The 21,993-nt window shown below is 44.6% G+C and overlaps 3 protein-coding genes across 3 annotated transcripts; 2 read left to right on the top strand and 1 right to left on the bottom strand.

Moving 5' to 3' along the window:
- The first annotated feature begins 1,033 nt into the window (after window positions 1–1,033).
- LOC124652052 (glucose-1-phosphate adenylyltransferase small subunit 1, chloroplastic/amyloplastic) lies at window positions 1,034–5,161 on the top strand. Its single transcript, XM_047191074.1, has 10 exons — window positions 1,034–1,249; window positions 1,807–2,103; window positions 2,596–2,865; window positions 2,982–3,161; window positions 3,479–3,582; window positions 3,677–3,788; window positions 3,983–4,081; window positions 4,158–4,277; window positions 4,587–4,731; window positions 4,957–5,161. The coding sequence occupies exons 1-9, from the start codon at window positions 1,037–1,039 to the stop codon at window positions 4,701–4,703; spliced, it is 1,512 nt and encodes a 503-aa protein (XP_047047030.1). The 5' UTR covers window positions 1,034–1,036; the 3' UTR covers window positions 4,704–4,731; window positions 4,957–5,161.
- A 3,936-nt stretch (window positions 5,162–9,097) lies between these two features.
- On the top strand, window positions 9,098–10,654 carry LOC124656655 (sugar transport protein MST6-like). Its single transcript, XM_047195363.1, has one exon. The coding sequence runs from the start codon at window positions 9,098–9,100 to the stop codon at window positions 10,652–10,654; it is 1,557 nt and encodes a 518-aa protein (XP_047051319.1).
- Window positions 10,655–15,661: 5,007 nt separating this feature from the next.
- Window positions 15,662–20,045, bottom strand: LOC124652329 (phosphoenolpyruvate/phosphate translocator 1, chloroplastic-like). Its single transcript, XM_047191352.1, has 9 exons — window positions 19,692–20,045; window positions 18,197–18,319; window positions 17,962–18,114; window positions 17,793–17,878; window positions 17,482–17,566; window positions 16,635–16,754; window positions 16,478–16,546; window positions 16,193–16,322; window positions 15,662–15,973 (listed from the first exon to the last, which is right to left on the bottom strand). Exons 1-9 carry the CDS (start codon window positions 20,043–20,045, stop codon window positions 15,897–15,899), a joined length of 1,197 nt encoding a protein of 398 aa, XP_047047308.1. The 3' UTR covers window positions 15,662–15,896.
- Between the last annotated feature and the right edge of the window lie 1,948 nt (window positions 20,046–21,993).

Raw genomic sequence — 21,993 nt, 5'->3', positions numbered from 1 at the left:
AGCTCGTCGAGGTCCGAATCGTCGGAATCCGACGAGGACCAATCGGTCGACGAATCCATCAAATCCTCCATAAGCACATCCTCCATATGCACATCCTCCGGAGTCATCTACCACCGTGAAGCATAAATCAACCTCCAAGCATATCGATTCTAGCGGCGAAAAGAAGAGAAACGCGGCGGAGTACTCACCGTGGGTTTGACGGCGGAGGAGACCGCGGTGGGGGTGCGGCGGCGCGCGCGGAGGGGCGCGGATGTCCGGCGGGGGTGCGGCGGGCGTGGACGCAGCGCGGCGCGGCTCGGCGGGCGGCGGAGGGGGCCGGATCTCAAGGTTTCCGGCGGCGGCGCGCGAGTCGCTATGGCTGCAGCGCGAGGGAAAACAAGTGGGAACTCTAAAATGTCCGCGCGCCCTACCTGAAATGGGATGGTGGGTTCGCCCTCTATTTCCTCTTCCGCCCCGCACAAGTAGGGGGTCAGAAGCCACCCCTAGCCGAAACTGAAAAAACCCGTCTTTTTTATGGGATCTCCTTGACGACCAGGTAGAGCTCTACCCTGTATATGGATGATTATTTTACGGAGTTGACCCTTTTAAAGGGTGTGTTAGACATGTCTAAATTCTTTCATAGGACGGTCGTGCATGCGGACAAGAGATAGAAGTTGGCCTCTCCTTCATCACAAGGAAGCAAAGGACACAAGTTGGCCGAGACGCTCACTGGAGGAGTAGGAGCAGACAACGTGATATTCAGGCACGTGTGCGCAAGCACAGCCGTCGGTTCGATCCATCAAAACCCAAGGGCATTTCGGTCATCTCGTCCGGTGGCCCCACACATCACATGGATTACACAGTCAGTTCCGCTATAAATGCACACAAACCATTCCCTGCCCTGCACCGAAAAAAGGCGGAAAAAGAAACTGAAAAACCTCACAGCCGCTCCTGAAAGTAGAAGGATCCAACACTCCAGCAGCACGTGTGTGCAGTGCGGTGCCACCCTCACTCCCTCCGTCGTTGCCGCCACCATCACTCTCCGTCTCTCCCGGACATGGCGACGGCGATGGGCGCCACGGCCGCCACGTACGGGGCCCCGATCCCGGCGCGGACGGCACCGGCACCCGCCGCATTCTCTCCCTGCGGCGGAGGCAGCCGTCGCCGCAGTACTGCGGCCGGCGGGCGGCGGCTGCGGGCCTTGTTCTCGCCCCGGGCCGTCTCCGACTCGCGCAACTCCCAGACGTGCCTCGATCCGGACGCCAGCACGGTGCGCGCCCGATCTCCCTCCCGATCAACAATGCCCATATCGCCGTTCCTTCCACCCTACTGTACCACTTGATTCAACTTTTAGTCTGTCCCTTTCGTGATTGTTACGTTGGGAAAAGGTCGTGCCTTTTTTTCTTTTCTTTCCGCGCGGGTTCGTGTGCCGGGCTGGGATCTCGAGGGGGCACTCCTGGGAATTCGATAAGAACGCGTTTGGAATTCCATTTCTATGTAGGAGTAGTTTTTTTATGTCGATTTCGCGGCGCTTCTGTCGGCTGATGTGCTGCGTCGGGTTTACACTGCTGTATGATCCGGGAATGATAGTTGGTGGGAGGCATAGAATTTCGATCTTAGCCCATGCCTTCCATCACTTCATTTTAAAATGATTGTCTCAAGATCTGAAGATCGTACTACTACACTGATTTGCTGTTTAATTTAGAAAACCACGCGGCACAAGTATAGAACCTGGGTTTGCCAGAGCAGTTCACCTGTACTTAATCCAGTTGATATTTTGAGAGTGTTTTCAAATGACTTTGTCATGTGATCCGTTCATCGCTGCAGAGTGTTCTTGGGATCATCCTCGGCGGCGGCGCCGGGACGAGGCTGTACCCGCTGACGAAGAAGAGGGCCAAGCCTGCAGTGCCGCTCGGTGCCAACTACAGGCTCATCGATATCCCAGTCAGCAACTGCCTCAACAGCAACGTGTCCAAGATCTACGTGCTCACGCAGTTCAACTCCGCGTCGCTCAACCGCCACCTCTCCAGGGCCTACGGGACCAACATCAGTGGCTACAAGAACGAGGGGTTCGTCGAGGTTCTTGCCGCGCAGCAGAGTCCGGAGAATCCTAACTGGTTTCAGGTACGTCGCTCGGTTCGTCTTCCGTCTATCAATCTCGAGTTATTAGTTTGTGTTGACACAAGTGGTAAAGAAATGGTACTACCAAAAAGATCACACATTTTGAACTTCAGATGAAAAGGAAGTGCATTTTAAAAGATGTAGTTAAACTGCATAGGGAAGAAAAAGAGTGGGGATAAATAATTGATATGAACATGTCAGTTGCTGAAAAGAAACTCATACATTACTCATGGGATAGTTTGCATTTAATTATTGGAATTTATAATCTAGAAACATATTAAAAAAAAAACTTTCAGGAGTGCTCATGAGCTTGGTTGATCTGGTAGCTTCCTTCGAATTGGAAAATAAAGTCCACAGTGGCTTATAATAGTTGTTGCTGCAAACACTTCTATGTTATCCCCCGAGGCCCTGGGCCCATGCATGCTACGTTCTGTTGATATTGCCAAGCCATTTCACTAATCGGTGTTTTGATTATCTTGCCTTTCCCCAAACCAGGGTACTGCAGATGCCGTGCGGCAGTACTTGTGGCTGTTTGAGGAACACAATGTTATGGAGTTCCTTATTCTGGCTGGAGATCACCTGTACCGTATGGACTACCAAAAATTCATTCAAGCACACAGAGAAACAGATGCTGATATAACTGTGGCTGCCCTGCCGATGGATGAGGAACGTGCAACTGCATTTGGCCTTATGAAAATTGATGATGAAGGGAGAATCGTTGAGTTTGCAGAAAAACCAAAAGGAGAGATGTTGAAATCAATGATGGTATGCACATCAGGAGCATTTTCCCCATTTGATTTAATACACATACCTTGAGCAGTTGAAAGCATATGTGCTTCTGCAGTTAAGTTGTTTTCAGTTAACATGTTTTAATCTTGCAGGTTGATACCACCATACTGGGCCTTGATAATGAGAGGGCTAAGGAATTGCCTTACATTGCTAGCATGGGGATCTACGTTTTTAGCAAAGATGCGATGCTTCGGCTTCTCCGTGAAAATTTTCCTTCCGCAAATGACTTTGGAAGTGAGGTTATTCCTGGTGCAACAGAAATTGGAATGAGGGTAAGCTATGCCCGTGAAGAATGCACTTCCTGTTATCCTTACTGCTTACAGTTTACTGCTGTAACTTTATTTTGCAAATCAAAGGGAAAGTGCGGTAAATTTTATTTTGTGAACAAAGGAAACACCTCCGATTTTGTAGTAAAAATGGAAGAAAAACAATCTGTAGATTTATGAATTTACATATTCAATCCATCAAGAATTAAGGTTGCATCATCTTTTGAGAGAAATTACATGTGTACTTTGTAGCTACTTAACTTCGTTTCCTTTGTTCATATTCCATATATTTTGTTTTCTTATACTGCTATTGTGTTTCACAGGTGCAAGCTTACTTATATGATGGCTACTGGGAAGATATTGGTACTATTGAGGCATTTTACAATGCAAACTTGGGAATAACCAAGAAGCCAGTACCAGATTTTAGGTAGAAATTTTACAGAAGGAAAAAAAGTTGCAAGGTGCATTTTGCTAGATTCACTACCTGTTATTCACTATTGGTAAAAACTTCTTGTCTGCAGCTTCTATGACCGTTCTGCTCCAATCTATACACAATCTCGATACTTACCTCCTTCGAAGGTTCTTGACGCTGATGTGACAGACAGTGTTATTGGTGAAGGTTGTGTTATCAATGTAAGCGGCCTTTTCCCTTGACTTATCGTCGTGTTGTCTTCCCTCAAGTTTAGCCACTCTTGGTCACACCATATTTAGGACTTTTGAGGTTATTCATTGGATATTTGTCCTAGCTTAAGTCTAGTTTCTCATGCTTCAGTTCATGAGCTTTTTAAATTCATTATCTTGCTTTTATTTTTTCTCCTTTTGGCCAGCATTGCACAATCAACCATTCTGTTGTTGGACTCCGTTCGTGCATATCCGAAGGCGCAGTAATAGAGGATTCCCTGCTAATGGGTGCAGACTATTATGAGGTAAAATAAAATTAAACAAAACTGTAATATGGTGCCATGAAAGCATTGTGAGAACCTTTGTACTTGTTTTGTGCAGACGGAAAATGACAAGAAAGTCCTTTCTGAAACTGGCGGCATTCCCATCGGTATTGGAAAAAATGCGCACATCAGGAAAGCAATAATCGACAAGAATGCTCGAATTGGAGAAAATGTGAAGGTATTTCATATGCATTTCTACCTCCTGTATGTCATTCCATATTTTGTGTATTCTCTGTTTAAGTATTCATTACTTTGGGGTGAAAAGGGAAGGTCTTTTTTGGCGATGAAAATAAGGGGGTCTAACATCTCATATCTGAACATATCAGAATTTTCGTGATCCCAGTTTTCTGTGTGTAGGCTTGTACTGTATGCTTGTTTAAGAAAATCTTACTTCTCTAGAGATGATACTTGGTTACTGACAAAAAATAGTATGCAATGTGTATTGTAGTCAGTGAAAAAGATCCTAAATGGTATGCTGCTTTTACAGATAATCAATGTTGATGATGTCCAAGAAGCTTCAAGGGAGTCCGATGGATATTTTATCAAAAGTGGCATCGTCACTGTGATCAAGGACGCCTTAATTCCTAGTGGGACAGTCATATAGGGGAACCCGTCATCAGCATGTATATAAGGTTTCCTCTCTCACTCAAACAAAGTTCCCTCATCTTCATGCTCCTTACGGGCTTACGTCATTTGCACATAACCAAGAATTGGCAACATGCCCATTTCTTCGATCTTTTACAAAATTTGTTCATTGCCATAACTAGATTGCCAAATTCTAGGGTCATCTTTATGGTTACTTGAATGGCTAGTCCTTTCATTCTACTTTGGAAACTGATTGTTTCACTGCACTGCAGGTTGGCTTGCAGGCTAATTGTCTATGGTGGCCTCCAGTGCATCCATGGTTTGTTTCCCATGCGGAAAATTCACCAAGCTGTGCTTCAACCTGGAAACGTCGTTGTCGGTGAAAGGAATAAAACGGTGGCCACAACTTTAGGCACCTATTTTTTGTTGCTGTTATCTAGTATGAGCAATGTTGTCTAGAAATGGTGTCAATTCTGAGAACTGGGTCTGGATAACAATTTTTGACATCTAGGATTATGTCCTTCTTGATGGAACATCTGGTGTTTATTTACATTGCTTATGGATATACTATGCTGCCTTAAACCATGAAGTGAACTGGTTCGTCTGATATGTCTCTTTTTGAACCAACAATCTGGAGAAACAGAATTGCGTAGAAATGAAAAGTTTCAGCGAAATCATACTTGATGGTGGGGCCTGAATTTCCATCCGGAGTTCCGGACCTTCTGCCTTCGTTTATTTTCACCATATTGCATCGAACTGCCTCTGGTGGAGCAAGAGTAGAGATGTATGTGGGATCCTGCCAAAGTCTAACTTCTAGTTCATTTTATGGTTTCCAGTTCATAAAATGAACTAGAAGTGAGACTTTGTTGGGATCCGACCTGACACCTTAAGAAAAAGGCTCTAAATCTAGACGGTCTTGACATGTGAGAGACCAATAACTTATGTGCAACTTTCTAGATCAAATGATGTGTGGAAGAGACTTCAGGTGTAGGAATGTGCAACTAGGTCGCTGCACAGTTCTTTCTGGCCAGCAAAAAAAAAGGGGTGATGGTTGGTTCACATTTCCACTTCAAGCTTCACCAGTTTTAGAAGAGGCAGCATTTCAAACTTCATGATGTGCAAAATCGGCCTATTTAGAAATACCTTTCCTAAGCAACTTCGAAATAGCATACATACATACTCATATTAAGAGTCGTCCTATTCCTGATGGAGGTGATGGCAACTCCGTGTGAGCATATGGATTGGAAGTAACAACATGTTAGACTGATATAGCTGTGCTGTTTTTGTCTGAAACATTAGCCGTGCGATTTCCGAACGGATGTGAGATGTAGCCTGCAAGTTGCAAACCAAGTATCCAACTCTTCTGATGGTCAAGCACAGCCTCGTTGAGGAAAGAGACAAAAGCGTGGCAATTAGCTGCAATCTCCATTAGTTAATCATTGCAGCTAGCATCCGAATCAGGCAATCACACTTGGGGGAATCAGCACAAAGCAACACTGCCACGCCTGAGAGTTAGCGCCGTTAGCCGCAGGAAATCTATCGGGCTGGCAGGCGACATGCCCACCTAGAGCAACGGCAACACGTGCCACGTCAGCATATCGCCTTGGCTGACGATGGCAATGTGCTACGTGTCGCATAACCTCGTTTCTCTATGGTAGTTTTGGCAAAATAGCTCGTAGATAAAATACTCCATCTGTTAGGCATTGTAAGACTTTCCATAGTTGGCTTTCTCCAACATTTCAGGCTCCTTTGATTTATAGGATAGGAAAATCATAGGAATAAGAAAAGTATAAGATTAGAATATCATAGCTTCTTGAATCTTATAGGAAAATGAAGTGTGTTTCATTGTAGCAAAGGAAATTTTTCACCTCATGTTTTTTTCCTATGGGATTTACACTATAAAATTTCTATAGGATGAATTTCTATAGAATATGTTCCTATAAATCAAATAACATGTGTAGGAAATTTTCCTATATAATTCAAATAATCCTACACTATTCCTATGAATCAAAAGAGCCCTTATATCCTAGTAAATACTAGAAATATATAGTGTCTATGTTCACTAATTTTGGTTGGAGAGAATACCTTTGTTCAGATTGTACAACATATGGATTGGAAGTAAACCACATCCACATGCTCGGAGTTGTATGTGCAATTTTTCATCAAAGCAAGCAAGACATGTTTGGTCCGGTCCACTATAGCATAGCAGCACTAGCACGTACCGAGTGTTGTTCAAATCTTTCCTGTACGAATTCGTACCTAAAACTGTAATACTATACTAGCTCAATTAATCCGGATAAGATTCGAGAATTAAAATTTTGCCCGATGAGACCACTCGTGCTCTAGTAAATTGGCAAAAGAAAAAACCACACATGAGCGAATTTACTAAGATACTGTGGAGACATGATGTTTGTGCGACACGTGGCACTTTCGGCCGTCCGCCGAGGCGATAGGCTGACGTGGCACGTTTCGCTGTGGCCTCGTAAGCAATTCCAATAGTATAGCCAACTGCTGACTATAACAAGATGCCATATCATTTGTAGTCATCTTATAGCTAATATGTATAATAGTTGGCTATAAGAAATGAAGCATTTTACTAACATATGGCCCACCTTTCACTCTCACAAAGTGCCTAGGAGCACGTGCAAGAGCTGGCTATTGCATAGTAGCCCACCTCCCTTCTCTCTTCTCTTCTCTTTCCTCCAACTCATCAAAAATATATTATAGTCAGCTGACTAGACTCTATTGTACTTGCTCTCAGTTGGGCATGTCGCCTGCCAGCCCGATATATTTCTTGACATGCCCGACAGATTTCCTGTGGCTGACGGTGCTAACTCCCTGTTGTAGCAGTGTGTTGCTTTGAGTCAATTCCGGCACGCATGATTGTCTATTCGAATGCTAGCTGCACAGATTACCTAGCCGAGAATGCAGCTAATTACCACGATTATATCTCTTTCCTCAATTAGATACTATGCTCGACCATGAAAGAGAATGATTCCTTTGGTTCTACCTTTTAAGTGATTTGTCTGCGCTCGCTCCCCGCTCACTCACTCTCTGCGCACTCAATCTTGCTCACTCTCACTCGGTTGGCTAAGATTTTGATGTAGTAAGTGTATGATTCATGAGCTGATGTACTGAAAGAAGAAGAACAAAAAGATCAAGGTAAGGTTTTTAACATGCTTGTATTTAGTTTTTTTGCATGGTGTACTTTAATTATATAATTAGATCGTAATTAGCTTCGTAATATCATGAGCAAAGAAGGTCCACTATGGGTGGTCTCATAATGCCTAATGCCTTTGTTGGTATCTTAACGTGGTATCATAGATAAAATACTTGTGCGCCACCATAATCAATGACGAAAGAAAGTATTGTTACTATTTCTTAGCTATTTCCTCTATTTAACAAAAACACACGTTGTTTAATAAGATAGTTTGACCATTATGTTAGTTAAAGAAATATAAATTATATATCACAAATTATATAAATATTGAAAACTTGAATGTTTTTTTACTAAATTAATAGTGAAAGTTTAGGGATTTGCTAGTTCTCAGCTAGCTGAGAACTAACTTCGTGCCTAGTTAAGTACTACATTATTTGATTCACATCGTGATTCGTGCTAGTCATGAGTTACAACTCATGATTTGATGATATTATCTGACTGAGAACGAAGTTAATTCTCCGTTGACTGAGAAATAGTCACATCTACAATAAGTTTATGTTAAACTTAGTGCGCTCCTGACCCCGCCTAACTCGCTGGAACTCGATCCTCTAACCTGGAGCCTAGAGGACACAAGTCAGGTAAGCTAAATTTCTCTAAATTTCCTCATTCATATTCATATGATTAAGTAAAATTTGATCTAAATTAACTTCGACAACATATATGTGAGGTATCTATTTACAGTAATTACTTACAATAAAAAATTATGGCTGACCCATTTTAGTTTATACTACCTCCATCCCAAAGCTTAAGGCTTTTTTTTTTTTTAAAGTCAAACCAACTAAATTTGAGCAAACTTTTAGAATAATATATCAACAAATATAATATTTTATAGATACCATATTTTTTTTATTTCATTACCTATTTAATGATATTAGTTTTGTATCTTGCATGTTAATGATTTTTGTTAAAAGCTAGATAGTTTGACAATTCTAAAAATAATATAAGCCTGATGGAGGTAGTATGATTTATTTGTACAGTAACTATCTATAGTTATTTATACTACAGTAAAATATGTACAATTATTTATACTACAGTATGACTTTTCTTCTGCACTGTGCTTGGCTGACTTATCCTCTACTCTGATGGAGGCCTAGCTCTCTATATATCTCGACTCCACGCAACGCCGTGCCTCCTCAACGCAGCAACGACGACACACACTACCGCATCGCGACTCGATTACGTGCTTGGGCGACATGGCTGTCGGCGCGGCGGTCGGCGGCGGGGTGAGGCAGGAGTACCCCGGCCGGCTGACCCTGTTCGTGTTCATAACGTGCCTGGTGGCGGCCACGGGCGGGCTCATCTTCGGCTACGACATCGGCATCTCCGGCGGGGTGACGTCGATGGACTCGTTCCTTAGCAGGTTCTTCCCGTCTGTGTCTCGGAAGCAGCGGGAGGCCGACGGCAGCAACCAGTACTGCAAGTTCGACAGCCAGCCCCTCACCATGTTCACCTCCTCGCTCTACCTCGCCGCGCTCGTCGCCTCCCTCTTCGCCGCCTCCGTCACCCGCCTCGCCGGACGCAAGTGGTCCATGTTCGTCGGCGGGGTCACCTTCCTCGCCGGATGCGCGCTCAACGGCGCCGCCCAAGACATCGCCATGCTCATCCTCGGCCGCGTCCTCCTCGGCGTCGGCGTCGGCTTCGCCAACCAGAGCGTGCCGGTCTACCTCTCGGAGATGGCGCCGGCCAGGATGCGCGGCATGCTCAACAATGCATTCCAGCTCATGATCACCCTCGGCATCCTCGCCGCCAACCTCATCAACTATGGAACCAACAAGATCTCCAGCGGGTGGGGGTGGCGGCTCAGCCTCGCTCTCGCGGCGGTGCCCGCGGCCATCATCACCGTCGGCTCCTTGTTCCTACCCGACACGCCCAACTCCCTCCTGGAACGCGGCAAGGCCGACGACGCCAGGCGGATGCTCCTGCGCGTGCGCGGCACCGACGACATCGACGCCGAGTACCGCGACCTGGCGGTCGCGAGCGAGGCGTCTCGCGCCGTGGAGCGGCCGTGGCGCGACATCCTGCGGCGGCGGTACAGGCCGCAGCTGGTGATGGCGGTGGCGATCCCGCTGCTGCAGCAGCTCACGGGCATCAACGTCATCATGTTCTACGCGCCGGTGCTCTTCCAGACGCTGAGGTTCGGCGGCAGCGCGTCGCTCATGTCGGCGGTCATCACCGGCGTCGTCAACCTTATGGCCACGCTGGTGTCGGTCTTCACGGTGGACAGGGTGGGGCGGCGCGTGCTGTTCCTGCAGGGCGGGGCGCAGATGTTTGTGAGCCAGGTGACGGTGGGAGCGCTCATCGGCGCCAAGCTCGGGTGGAGCGGCGTGGCGGAGATCCCGGCCGGGTACGCGGCGGCGGTGGTGGTGATGATCTGCGTCTACGTGGCGGGGTTCGCTTGGTCTTGGGGCCCGCTGGGGTGGCTGGTGCCAAGCGAGGTGTTGCCACTGGCGGTGAGGCCGGCGGGGCAGAGCATCACCGTCGCCACCAACATGTTGATGACCTTCGTCGTCGCCCAGGCCTTCCTCCCCATGCTCTGCAGCCTCAAGTTCGTCCTCTTCTTCTTCTTCGCTGCGTGGGTCGCCGCCATGACGCTTTTCGTCGCGCTCTTCGTGCCGGAGACCAAGGGGGTGCCCATCGAGGGCATGGCCAACGTCTGGAAGAGGCACTGGTACTGGAAGCGCTTCGTCACCGACGACGATGACCCGCGACGGGCAGACATCCAGATGGGCAACGGCGTTGTCAAGAACTAGCTTAGATCGATAATTTGGTCATGTTTAGCCCTAATTTCGTAGCTCCTAAGTTATTTACTACGTACTAGTAGCTTAATTTTTAGCTCGTACTTGGTAGTATTTGTGGTTGATAAATGCTGCTTCATGTGCGTTGTGAAGAACAGCTTAGCTCGATAATTCGGTTATGTTTAGCACTAATTTCTTAGCTCGTAAGTTATTTACTAGCTTGATTTTTTTTTACCTCGTACTAGTATTTGCAGCTGATAAATATTGCTTTCTGTGCGGCAATCGATGCAAAATTGTACTAGTACTACATATTTGTTTTAGATAAATATGAGTGAGCAATTCCAAATTACATTGTTTGCGCTACTGGTTAATCATGTTACTGGCTTCAGTCTTTTTCCTACTAGCAATGATATTCAGTAATTGTAGTTCATCCAACTAATATGGGGAATCAAGGCGCTCAGGAATGTAGTGTTGTCTAATTAAATACAGTGCGAATTGCAATATCATGTCTAAGAAGTAAAATTATCATGTCCATGAAGTAGTAGTGTCAAAGTAAAGACAAGTTGTATGTATTGGCTTCCTGAAATAGCTAAGGAAAGGAGGGATGGTTACTGATGGATGCCATCGCCCTTATCGGTAACAACACGAGACAAATACAATATTTTTTTCTTTGCGAAACATAATACAATTAAAGATGCTCACACATACGTACATATACTCATCCATATGAACGCACACACACACTCTACCTCAATGACACCTCAAAGAAACTGCATCCAAGAAACTGATCCGATGGATCTTAAGATTGACGAAGTCATCACAAACGCTTCAACTGTCGACGGAAATTGAGTCTATATTTAAGCATCTCCGGCAGATGTAAAATATAGCATCTAAAATATAATAGGGCACCATCTTTTTAGGTTTTATGCCACAAAATATAGGATACTCGTCCAAATGATGCAAAATAGGGTACAAGCAAAATTTTAAAATAGAGCACTCAAACTTGGCTCTCATATTCACAGTCGCAAACATGCGTGACAAATATTCTCGAAGCCATCTCTTCATAATTCTTGACACAAATAGTATTTTGTTGTTACATCACACAAATAATTCATTAATTATAACACAAATAGTTCACCAAGTAACCCACATATCAACACATATACACTCAAAGTTTCAGACATACACCATGAAGTTCATCACACATATATTAGCGGGTTTGTTCGCCAAACCATAGCCACCACTCCTCGACGATATCCTTTTGAAGATAGTCGTGCACATCAAAACCCGAATGTCATGGTACGAGTCAAAAGCGGGTGATGCGGTCTTGCCTCCGTTGCGGGCCCATCAAATCGTACAAGCCACGGTTCAAAAAAGTTTCACGCTCGTCCTCAATGATTATGTTATGCATGGTCAAACAAGTGTTCATTATGTACCAAATAACCTCTTGTCCTAAAACCTAGCCGGTTCTCTCACAATAGCAGATTGGGCCTGCAAAATCCCAAGTGCTATCTCCGCAATGTAATACCCCATCTTGTATGTGTGTCTGTTTGCTTAAAACTCCACCGTCGATTACTCACTCATGGATAGCTTTGCAAAAAAAAAAAATGGTGGCCGTTGAACATTGATGTCATTGCAAGAACCACGTATAAAAAAAAAGTTGGCCAAATCCATGTCTCCTAATCGTCCACGACTTCAAGTATGATGGTGGAATAACACCTTGTGTGCAAGGTGAAGCTCGTTGTCTGCTGGCTATGTCGATGCCACACGAGAAGGGAAAAAGGCCGGAGGGAGGATCTTGGAAGGTCCTCAGATGCTCGACGGTTGTGGTGGTTCACAGCGTCGGTCGGAGCGTCATCGACATGTGGGAGGTGGCGCCGCTCGCGTTGTTCAAGGACTGGTCGCGTGGCATCTCCCTGCCACCAAATCGAAGCTCTCTGGGGCGGCGTGGGCCTGGATATGTCAGCTTGGCAGTTGGCGTTCTCACGGCAGCCGTCGATCTATTTTGGGGCATGCATTTCGTGCTCTAATTTGTTCATTTTTTGGCAAAAGAGACCACCCTGCCCAATTCATTGACAAAAAGGGCCACCCGTGGGTGGAAATGGCAAAAAAGACCACCTCGGCTGTGGCGGCAGCGCCCCGTGCGACACGTGGAGCATGCCGCCTGAGAGAGAGGCGGCAGGAGCCTACCGTCCCACGCTGTGGCGGCACGTTAGCCAAGCAGCTTCACCGTCGACGCACCGTTTGAAGCTGTGGGCCCTGCTGCCATGGCAGACGGCGGCAAGTCTGCGTGGCGCATGCCTCCACGCGTCGTGGCGACATGCCTGCATTCCTCCTCGTGCACGGGAGAATCTTACCTGGCAGCCCGACAACATCTCATGCACTAACTTTTTCGTGGCACTGATTTTGGTGCTGCAAAAGAGACAGCTGATTGTAAATTGGACTGCTTTAATTTAAACTGTTGCTAATTGTGCTGCTTCCGGTGAGTGATTGCAGTAAAACTATTGAATATGGAGCACAAATTCTCTGGTACAGGAAATAGACTGCATTGTTTCCGATGACAGAGCGTGTCTCATATAAAAGGTACTCTTTCTATTTAAAAATAGGTGTCTCACTTTTGTCTAGATACAGATATATCTAATGCATTTTCTAGATAAAGTTGAGACACTTATTTTTAGACGGAGGGAGTACATTAAATAAAGCATGAATGATTGTTGATTCCGTCGTAAGCCTGCCACGTGGTGGGGCGGCATGGCCCGCAACTATCGACGCCGGTTGACGGCGAAGCTGCTTGGCTAACGTGCCGCCACAGCGTGGGACTGCAGGCTCCTGCCGCCTCTCTCTCCGGCGGCATGCTCCACGTGTCGCCAGGGGACGCTGCTGCCACAACCGAGGTGGTCCTTTTTTTGTCATTTGCACTAGCATGTAGTTCTTTTTGTTAATGAATTGGGTAGGGTGGTCTCTTTTGCAAAAAAATTCTAATTCGTTTGCATTACCATATAGGGATATATATATATGTCTGTGTAGATAGACCATCTGTTGGAGCACTGTTTTTTAAAAAACAATCTTTTGGATAACAAATTTGTTTTGTGTCATCTGTTGGAGATATCTTAGGTCTAGTCCTAATGCGTTGGTTTCTCACTAATGCAAGTTCGTAGCATGCATCATGTTAAAAAAAACGTACAATGTGCAAGCAGTGTTGCAAGTAAAACGCGTGAAACAACTCAAAAGAAAAAAGGGAAACGCGTGAAATCAGGCGACGGATCGCGCATCGGTCGTTCTGACTTGTGACTCGGCGCGCTTCTGCAGTTGTGCGTGTGTTGGTTCGCGCGCGCTGCCGCATGCTTGTGTGCTTTCCCGCGCGCGGGGAGCTGCCAGCTGCTTTTAAAGCTACTCCCTGGATTTTTGCTGTCGGTGTTGGTAGAGATTCCCACACTTCCTCTCTCCTCATAATTCCTCGTTTCACTGCAGCTGTTCCAAGTGTTGCCGTGTGAGGCGGAGTATAGGCCCATGCCTCTGTTTTGTGGTCATGTCACTATTGTTGCTGCATGGACAGGATATAGCCTATAGGTGCACCCTGAGAAAAGGAGCTATCATGATAATAATGATACATTTTGAACTTTTTAAATACTAAATGGTAGTATGAGTGTATGACAGTATATTTTATTACGATAGTATCATTTTGATTTTTTGAATACTACCTCCGTCCCAGCTTATAGAGAGCTTGCACGTATTACTAGGTTTGTCGATTTGGCTAACATAATGTTAACTGTACAACATACAAATTATATCATTACAAAGTAGAACATCTTTGCTTTCTAACAATATATATTTTGCAATATATATCTTGTATTATCGTTGTTAAATTTATGACGTAGAGGTACGTGCTAGCCCTATGAACCGGGACGGAGGGAGTAGTAATATATTTTTAGATATAATTGATTGGCAAAGTTTGGCTTTGATCAAACCTTAAATGCGGAGTAATATGAATCGAGGGAGTAAGAAGATCAATGGCTGGAATTTTTGTATGGATTATTTTAGTCTATTAGGTACTCTAGAGAGATGTACCAACGAGCTAGAATGGTCGTTGGCCAGCCCAATACGACGAGATCGGTGCTCCAAGTTTCATAGATTTTTCGATGTTGTGTACTCCCTCCGGATCAGTTAAACAGATGCACGCGTAGTTTACAAAAAAATGCTATCACCATAATTTGGTCGAAAAAATATGAATTATACAACACAAATTATATCATTGGTTACCTTTTTAAAATATAAATCTAATGGTATGACTATTGTAGACATATAATTACTTTTTATTAACCATACTAAGGGTCAAAAATTCGTCTTAAACTACATATATGTTATACTGTAATGGAGGGAGTACCTGCTTTTCGATTGTAACAAATTCATATTTGTTTTATTGCGAAAGCGCACGCGAGTTGTTAGTGATTTCGTTGAAATTATTGTGAGTTTTGTCTCGGATCAGTATCTAGCAAAAAAACATTGTTTAACCACTTTTTTGTCCAAATTTTCTCTGTGCAACTTGAAAGCAGCTATCGGGTGCAGATAGCTGAGAGAAATCATGTCATTTAGTGGGTTAGTACACACCAACGTGACAGAACCCATCCTCCAATGGCATGGATGACATGCATGCAGCGCAGCTCGCCTCCCAACGTGACGAGACCTGATGTATGCAGGGTGATGGGCTACTGAATGTAGCTAGAGCAGGGATTCAGGGCATAGAGCTCCACCTGCACATGGTAGGGGTACACCGTACACCCACTTGGCCAGCAGCATCAGACAAGGCAGCATTGTGACCGGGCCCACTCGCCTGACACATGTCAGCAGCAGGCAGACGATATCGAACGGTCACGGAAGCAACTGATTTTGCCGCCAGGATAAGCCGACCGACGCTACCACGCAAGCTTTCATTATTATCTTAATAATGAAAAAATAGCTAATACTATAACGGACGCACTGATGAATGTCATCAGCGATTCGAAATTTATCAAGACGATTCCAACTTCATTGCAGGTTTTATTTAAAAAAAACTAAACCGTCTACGTACAGAACCGGTGAAAGAGACTCCAAAACTTGCCTGGTTAACATGCTCGTAACTGAATTACAAATGATCCTGTGCGGTGGTACTAGTACTCAACGAGGCTTCCCAAAATATCCGTCTAAACTAAGAGCACTGATTTCAACGGTTTGTCGACCCTCCCTTTCACTACTGATCTTGACGAATACCAGAATTCAATCAAGCAGCCTTGGGCTTGGGCTGAAGTCTCTTCAGTTGCGAGTAGAGGAAAACTCCAGCAAGAGCGATCGCGGTTCCTGAATAGGTAGAGATTTCAAATATGTAAAGAGGATATGATATGATCAATCAGTAGCGAAGCCAGCAACAAAATGCTGCGGGGTCAGCCTGCTTAGCTACCAGGGACAAACTGAAGGTGCTTTGTAAGAAAACTGTGGGGTCAGCTAAACCCCCAGCTTATACAGAGCTCCGTCACTGTGAGCAATATGAGAAAACAGCGAAGGAAAGCATAGGCTTACCGATAGAGTTGATTGGAGACACAGGGGTCTTGAAGAACAGAACGGATGTAACAATAACCACCACACGCTTCACACAGTTGCCGACGGAATGTGTCACAGGAGACACCCTTGCGAGGATCATGTATGACACCTTCAATATATCAAAAGTCAAAACTAGTAAGAATTTTTTTTTAATAAGCACATGTGCGCACGGAAGAGGACACAGCCATTCTGGCATGAGTTATATAGAGGCATACTGATAACAAAACGAATCATCACATATCAGAGACTAAGTAGATCACTGACCTGTTGATATGCATGGAAACAGAATGCAGCAATCAAAGACCTTGTGTACACTTGCTGCAAGTTTAGACCCTGTACAAGAAAGAACATAGTAAGATTTCAAACAAGACAATCTTAGTGTTAAGGGCTCGGCAGACAAATATACAGTGTGGATACTCACAGCAGACTGCAGAAACGTAGGAGTGACCTTCACACCTTCTGTCAGCAAGGTCACTGGGGCCAAGAGGAAAAATGACATGACGGTAATAATAGAGAAGAGATTAATGTTGTCCAGAGATGCCTGGTCAGAGTTGGGGAAAAGATGAAGGTTAGAATATCATCACATCTTCATCAGTATTGTAGTCAAAGGTTAAAAGCAGAAGGCATAGGCACACATACATAAATGAGAGTACCATTACCAAATACTGCTCCCATCAATTATAGTTATAACATTATGACAATTCTTTTTGATACTAACACATGTAACATTTTCATGTGGCCAGTTTGTAGACATTCATAAAGTCTGTGATAGCCAAAGACTATAAAGTTTGGCTGCATGGAATGTCATCCAAGACATCAATTTTGTTGCAGGAGTAATTCATCTTTCAAAAGATGCGTAAATCAATAACTCATTTTTTATCAGAGTCGGGGAAAATATGAAGTTCAGAATGCGGTCACAGTTTCATACAGTATTATAGTCAACGGTAAAAGCAGAAGGCCTATGCACACATTCATAAATGAGAGTACCATCCCCCGGAAAAAAAAATGACAGCACCATATCAATCATAGTCATAACATTGTGATGATGCTTTTCATACTAATACACACGTCATTTTCATGTGGCCAATGCAGACATTCATAAAGTCATAGGCAAAGACTAGAAAGTTTTTCTGCATATAACATAATCCAAGACATCACTTTTGTTGTGGGGGCAAATTCATCATTCAAGAGAAATGTAAATCGATAACTCAGTTACCACATATCAGTTACCACTATCCAAGACAAATGTAAATTGATGACTTAGTTACCTCTTTCTTCAGCATAAGCTTCTTGCTGAGGACATTCCTTGACTGGAAGGTCACATTTGAAGCCATAGCAGCCAAAAATCCAGCCCTGATTACATTTAAATGACACATAATGCACAAATGAGCAAAGGACATCATTTGAGTCAAGGAGAGATGATATTAACACAAACGAGTATGGACACACGAAAAACACACAGCAGCCCTCAGACAACCTCAGATGAAACTGAAGAGGCATATATCAGAGCTGTAATGTGCACATCAAAATCAAGCTTCAAAACACTACAATAATTTCACTTAAATGAAGGAGTGCTTACCAGTTAAAAGAAGCTTCAGAAATAGATGCCAATGCAACACCACCAACAATAGGAAGAAGAGACAAAATAACCCAAGGAGTGGGCAGCTGCACAATCATCCATGTGTCAGAACAAAACAATAAGATAATGCACAGTTCAATTTTATTGATCACACAAGAAGAGAATGTACCTCTCCAAGGAACATTGCTGAAAGGAGAACAGAGAAGAAAGGCTCCATGGCCTTGATGGTATGTGTAAATGACACCGCAACCTTTCCAAGGCTCATGTTTGTGAAAAGATTGCCCATCGTATGGACAATAGCCAGAGGGAGGATAGCAAGAAGCTGGGAAATAAGAGGAATTAGACACATGTTCTAATTGTGCAATATATCCGTGCTCGTTTGTCACAGGAAAGTAAATAATTACCTGTGCACCAGAAATCTTTGGTCTTTTAAGGATACCAGTTATCCACAGGAACAAGGAAATGACAGTTCCAACAGCAAACTGAACTGTTGTGATGTTTATGGGATATGGGAAAACCTTGAGGACCTGTTAAATATAGTATCAGTAAAAAAAGTTGCATTATATATAGGTATTTGTGAAATCATACAGAAATTTCTCAGGAAAGAACTCAAAATTGTCATATACCAAATGATGGGGAAACTTAGGAGCGAGGTTATCTGTACTACAAGAAGAATGCGCATGTTGCCCATTCAAATCACATAGGGGACAAAGTAATTGACATATATGTCGATAGGATTAAAACCAGGGGTTAAATCACATTGTTGCAGTACATTATGACAGACAGTGTGAATTCAACAGAAAATGAATGCTTCGTGGAAGCTCAAAGGAGGCATACCCGCATATGCTTCCTAAAGCAGCTAAGCATACAAGCAAGAAGATCCTAAGCACCCTGATTTCATCTGAATTACTATTACCGATGATGATCCTGGGTCCAGTCATGTGTACTTGCAAATCTATTTAATTATGCTAAAAAAGCTTGTTCAGAAAGAGGTGCTTCAAGTTCAATACCTAAACTATAGACAAAATGCTGTTCAGAATACATTTTCGCAACCTAATAATGCTGGGAAAACTTAGGAGCAACCTCAAAATTGTGACACGTGACAAATGATGGGGAAAACTTAGGAGCAAGGTTATTTGTACTACAGGAAGAATGCGCATGTTGCCCATTCAAATCACATAGGGTACAAAGTAATGGACATATATGTCGCTGGGATTAAAACCAGAGGTTAAAACACATTGTTGCAGGACATTATGACAGACTCTCCGAATTCAACAGCATATGAATGCTTCATGGAAGCTCGAAAGAGGCATATGCTTCCTCTTAACCCAAGCAGAAAGGAAGCACCTAAGGACCCTGATTTGATCAGGAGTACCGATGATGAGCATGGGTTCTCTCATGTGTGCTAGCTAATGTATTTACTTATATGCTTAAATCTTGTTCAGAAAGAAGCTTCAAGTTCAGTACCTAGAATATAGACAGATGCTGTTTACAGCACATCTTCACAATAGGAGGCACAAAGGTACTTCAACTTTACTGCGTTAGAATTCAATGAATCTAATGATGACTTATTACAAGTTGAGTACTCTGGTGGAATTAAATGAATCTAGGTTGAAAGCTCCAGCCAAGATCACTTCGTAGTAATACGGAGGAAATTCCACGCACTGTCATGCAGACAGGCACACATGGAGAAAATTCAGAATCTGGAAATCGTCTGAATTAGCGAATCTGTCGTTCGCAGTTAGCACGCACCAAAACTAGCGAATCTCCCCAATTCTCCGGGCCAGCTAATCAGATCGAGGGCGCGCTGGCTAAACTACTAAACCTTATGAGATGTGCACGGAACAAGCGCAAAGGCAGCTTTGGGTGCAAAAAAGAAAAGTAGTGTCGTGAGCTGACCTGCTTGTTGTAGATGTTGAAGTAGATGTTGAAGAGGTACCAGAGGCCGAAGAAGACCCCGAGCTGCAGCGTCTTGCCGAGCGCCGCCCCGCCTTCCTCCGCGGGTTCCTCCGCCGCCGGCTTCCCGGACGCCGCGGACGCGGCTGCGGCCACGCTCCTCCTCTCGTGGTCGGGCGACGCAGGCACGAGCCCGATGCGGCCCAGCCCGGCGGCCGCCACCACGAGGCCCGCGCGGGGGGCCGCGGCGGCGGCGGAGAGGCGGAGCGCGGCGCGGGCGCCCGCGGGGCTAGGGTTCCTGAGGACGGGCCGCTTGGCGCACGGCCGGACGAGCCCGATGGCCGCCGCGCTCTGCATTGCAGCGGTGGGCCGGAATATTCCTGAAGCGCGGGCGGAGGGCTCGAGGCTGCTCCGGCGGCGGCGGAGGGCACGAGGCGGCGGGCGGGCTGGTGAGATGGGGGAGCGAGTGGGTTCGGGTTGGTGGGCGGAGGGTTTTAAGGACCGGCGAGCACGGGCTGAGCTGGCACCGTCTGGCTGCGTGACAGGTGGGGCCTGGCGGTCGCTCTGGGCCCGGATGTCAGTGGGAGATGGACGTTGCCTGAGACTGCCCGGCTGCGGGCATGCACCGGGTGCACGGTGAGCCGGAGGAAACGGCCGTGGGGCAAGTCAGCTGTGGGCCCACGCGCGAGTGAGGTGGCGTGGGATGCGGTTGAGGGGTTGTTGCGTGGACTCTGCCCAGCGACGGCTTCAAGGCTGCGTGGGTCCTGGTGGTGGAAATTACCGGCGTGGTGGGCCCAGGCTAAGGTGGGCGGGATCTGCAAGACCAACGCGCCAGCTCACCTTGCGTTTTTTCTGTACCCTGGGCGGACTGCCACTGGCCAGGGCTACAGCCGTACCGGAAAATTCATTTGGAGCTTCAAATTTTTCTACTCCAGATCTATGATTTTGTATTTTTTTTGTATAGAGTTAGAATACAGGGTAATTGGGGATTAAGACTTTGCACACAAAGTACATGTCATTGCCACGTATATGTACATATTTTTTAAAGAAAAACTTTGAAAATATACATTTTTTAAATGTTCAAAATAAAGACACCAGGCCTACTGATACGGCCCAGGTTCTTCAGGTCATGGCTGGCCTGTTCAAACTGGTCGTCTTTTTCTGATAAAAACAATATACCGAATGTATAGGTACATGCATGCAAATAGCACACCCCACACGTATACGTACACTCAAATTCGACTTTCTTTTGTGTTTGCTTAATATATATATTCTACGCAGATCCTAATTTAGACAAAGTTAAGACATATTTACTGGGACACGGAAATAATATATAATGTCGTTTGTGTGTCTTTTTCCAAAATAAAAACTAAAATTGACAGAATCAACGCAAACGCTAATGTTATTGATGAGAAAGTCCTCTGTCACAATGACCATTTAAATCTAAAAAAACTCACAAAGATGACAATGCGGCTACAAGATTGTTGCAATGTGAATTTTAGCCAAACGGTCGTAGTAGAGGAAAGAGAAATAGGTGTAAATTTGTATAGGTGAATCAACTACTCGTTCTAATTGAAAGATGGACTTGGTGGTTCATTTGGCCAAAAACGGGAGGAGGCGACCTAAGGGTTGTCACAACTCACAAGTGCATTATCTGTGACTTTATATTCGCCTCCTCCTCTTGTGCCGCCAAAAGAGGAGCGACACGGGCAGGAAAGGAAAAGTACTCTCTCCGTTCGCTATTATAGACATTTTAGGGTAATTTCACTCATTTCAGTTTGTATCTAGTTCAATTAAAAATATCTAACACATTTTATAATAGTAAAAGGAGGGAGTACAATTTTTAAAGTCTCTTTCACCATTCTGTATTTAGACGGTCTAGTTTCTCTTTTCAAAATAAAGCTATGCATTGCATGTTTGATATTTATCTTGATAAATTTGGAATCACTAATGGCAACCATCCTTGTTAACTATTGTCAAGCTTTACTTTGACATTACTTCATGGACATGATATTGGGATTTGTACTACTACCTCTGTCTCTGAAACTTGTCTTAGTGTCTTGATACATCTAAATTTTAATAAATCTCAAACAACTTTAATGTGTAGGAGGGAGTACTATATTTAACAGGATAACAATACATTACTCGTATTTGTATGACCTAGTATTAGAGAGAAACATTGCTCTTAACAAAAAGACTAAAGCCAGCCACAAGATTAACCAGTAGCACAAACAATGTAATTTGGAATTTTTTCATTCATATATTTATCAAAAATCAATGTGATATGTACAATTGTGCAAGGACT

Source organism: Lolium rigidum, chromosome 5, assembly GCF_022539505.1.
Source record: "Lolium rigidum isolate FL_2022 chromosome 5, APGP_CSIRO_Lrig_0.1, whole genome shotgun sequence".
Lineage (NCBI taxonomy): Eukaryota > Viridiplantae > Streptophyta > Magnoliopsida > Poales > Poaceae > Lolium > Lolium rigidum.
The sequence above is the reverse complement of the archived record's forward strand: the minus strand, read 5'-3'. Positions and strand labels throughout refer to the sequence as shown.